A 2640-nucleotide genomic window follows, 5' to 3' on the forward strand; every position below is an offset into this window, starting at 1 on the left:
TTTCATTATTTCTAATTTATACGTCTTTCACAAGAGATTTTTAATTTTGATATGGAGGGAATAACGTTGTAAGCAAGGATATGGAGGTTTATGATGTATCACCGAGTTGTGACGGCTGTGCAAAAGTAATCAGACGGACCGATTGGGAGCGCTAAAATCGGACGGTCCGATTTGCGTACTCCTTCCACGTGGCGCGCATGCAGATGGCTTCCTTGGTTGGTTTCGTTGCACTATACCCCAAATATGAGTGTTTCCCCCCTCCTTCACTCTCATATCCCTCTCTTCATGCTCCCCAACCTCACAACTTTTTCTATTATTCACCATTGTTGGACCACAACAAACTTCGAAAAAAATTGAAAGACAATGCCAAGAAGACCAAAAATCAAAGAAGTAAATCAACCAGAGTTTCATATTGTTAATTATCTTGGGCATCCTAATTATGTAAGTTTTTATTTTTTAATAATTTGATTTAATAATAATAATAGTGATAATATTAGATTTTATTAGCAATATATATTATAATGGCACTAAGTAGAGATTAGTCATGTATGTGTGTATGATATTGTTACTGTTAGGTGGTTAGAAATAGAGATTAAAATAGGGATTAGTCATGTATGTATGTATGTATGTATGTATGTATGTATGTATGTATGTATGTATGTATGTATGATAAGTGGGGTGGGAAACACTGAGAGGGGTAGAACTAGGTTTTTTCGTAGAGATCCTAGGGTTTGGAATAGAGAAGAGTACTTTCGATTGGAAAACGAATCGTTCTCTATCTTTGTAGATCATCTTCCTGAAGATATTTCCAAAAAGGAGCTACATCATTTGTTCAATTGGACTGGGCGGATAAATGATATCTATTTGTCACGAAAACAAAAAAATGGAATGGTGTACATCTTTGCGTTCATCCGCTATACAACAAAGGGAGGAGCTCTGAAGGCGATTGCGGAAATGAATAAGATGAGGTTACGAGGAAAGACTGTTACAGTAGGAGAAGCTAAATATCGACGCACGAATGGAGTAAAGAATACGAAGGAATTTCAAGAAGCATATGATTCGCTGAACCCTGCTAACATTCAACCCCAACATGAAGGGCGCCAAAGGGTTGAAAGGAGCGATGTGAAAGAGCTGGCAAAGAGGGAAACTCCATTCAACAAGCGTGGCAATGGGTGGACGAAGAAGTTGGAAGTGCCAGTGGCAAAAGCGAACCTGGACTGGCTGCAGAGAAGTTTAATAGGCGGAACGACAAAGGCGATTGACTATAAGTCCTTGAAGGCCATGATCAGGAATAATGTACCCCAAGTGGTGGAAGTCAGGGAATTAGGAGCTTATAAGGCACTGCTGACATTCGAAAGTATACTAAGTGCTGAAGAAGCCTATACATTCGAACTGAACAACCTCCTGAAGTTTTTTCATAATGTATGGAGATGGGATGAGGAGGAGCGTAGTGAAACTCGAAGGGTATGGTTAGAGTGCTTTGGTATTCCCTTGCATACGTGGTCAACAGAGACCTTCAAGATGATAGGAAGCCAATGGGGAGAAGTTGTTGGATGCGACAAAGCTACAGAATCATGCCTCTCTTTCAGTATGGCACGGATACAAATTGACACTTGTATTATAGACAGAATCAATGAGTGGATTCACATCACAATTGGCACTAGTGGATTCGACGTCCTAGTCAAGGAGGTTGGCCACGAAAGCTTTGGTTTGGAATGTAGATTTGAAGAGCTAGATAAACCTTATTCCCCAAGAACATGCGATACCTCAGGTGCAAGCGGTTCAATAGTGTCATTGGTAAACAGAGATCCAGCAGCTGAGTTGGTGATGGAGGTGCCAAGGGAGGAAGACGGTGAAAAGGATATTTCGGTAATTCCCGAGAACATATTGAATGAATGGAGTAATGACAGATCAATTCAAATTCAAAATCCAAAGATAACAGATCGCGTTAATGTAGCAGGAGTGGCTAAATTAAAGGGATATTGCGATTTGGCTTCTGATACGGAATCAGAGAAAACAGTCAGTTGCGGTTACGGTAATGTTGGGATTATAGAAGGAAGCGGTCTGAAAACAAAGGCTGATCAAAGAAGTGGTTTGAAAAAAAAGCTAATCAAATAAGCCTTGTTAATTGGGCTGAAAACAAAGAGGGGTCCAAGTGTGATGAAGGGAGGAGTTTGGGCTGCGTAGTTGTTGACAAGGGCCCAATCCATGGTGAGCATGATGTTTGTAACCCAAACCGAGTGGAGGAGTGTTCAGGGAGTAAGCAAATGTGCTTGGACCGGGTCGGGATCCATCCGGGTCACCCTTCTCAACTGGAAAACCTGTGCGCCGTTGCTGAGGTCCAGATCAAAGGGGCGATATTGAAGCTGAACGATGGCGGAGCGGGCAGTGCGCAAAGAGGAGGAGGCCACCGTGAAGATACACAAGAACCTCGTCGCTTGATAGCTGAAGAAGACGGAGGCCTTGCGATAGCGCTCGGTGTGGGCTCCAATGGGCCAACAAGACGCCGCACAGCACTGGTTGGAGACGCATCGCCGGCGACAACGGGAGGCGTTCCTTCTGCTGAACACGAGCTCGGCAGCGTAGCTGAAGAGACTGGATCGGTACCTGAGAAGGCTTTAGTGGGCCGTGAAGACTGGG

General features: G+C 43.3%; 1 protein-coding gene across 1 annotated transcript; it reads left to right on the forward strand.

The window, feature by feature from the left end:
* The first annotated feature begins 666 nt into the window (after nucleotides 1–666).
* On the forward strand, nucleotides 667–2118 carry LOC148546605 (uncharacterized). The gene has a single exon (XM_088499261.1). The coding sequence runs from the start codon at nucleotides 667–669 to the stop codon at nucleotides 2116–2118; it is 1452 nt and encodes a 483-aa protein (XP_088355387.1).
* Nucleotides 2119–2640: the final 522 nt, after the last annotated feature.

This window comes from Arachis ipaensis, chromosome B9 (assembly GCF_059453495.1).
Source record: "Arachis ipaensis isolate K30076 ecotype BB chromosome B9, ASM5945349v1, whole genome shotgun sequence".
NCBI lineage: Eukaryota > Viridiplantae > Streptophyta > Magnoliopsida > Fabales > Fabaceae > Arachis > Arachis ipaensis.

What these genes read in the sequence shown, in the direction of transcription:
- LOC148546605 (XM_088499261.1), top strand. Translation starts at nt 667, where the DNA reads ATGATAAGTGGGGTGGGAAACACTGAGAGGGGTAGAACTAGGTTTTTT.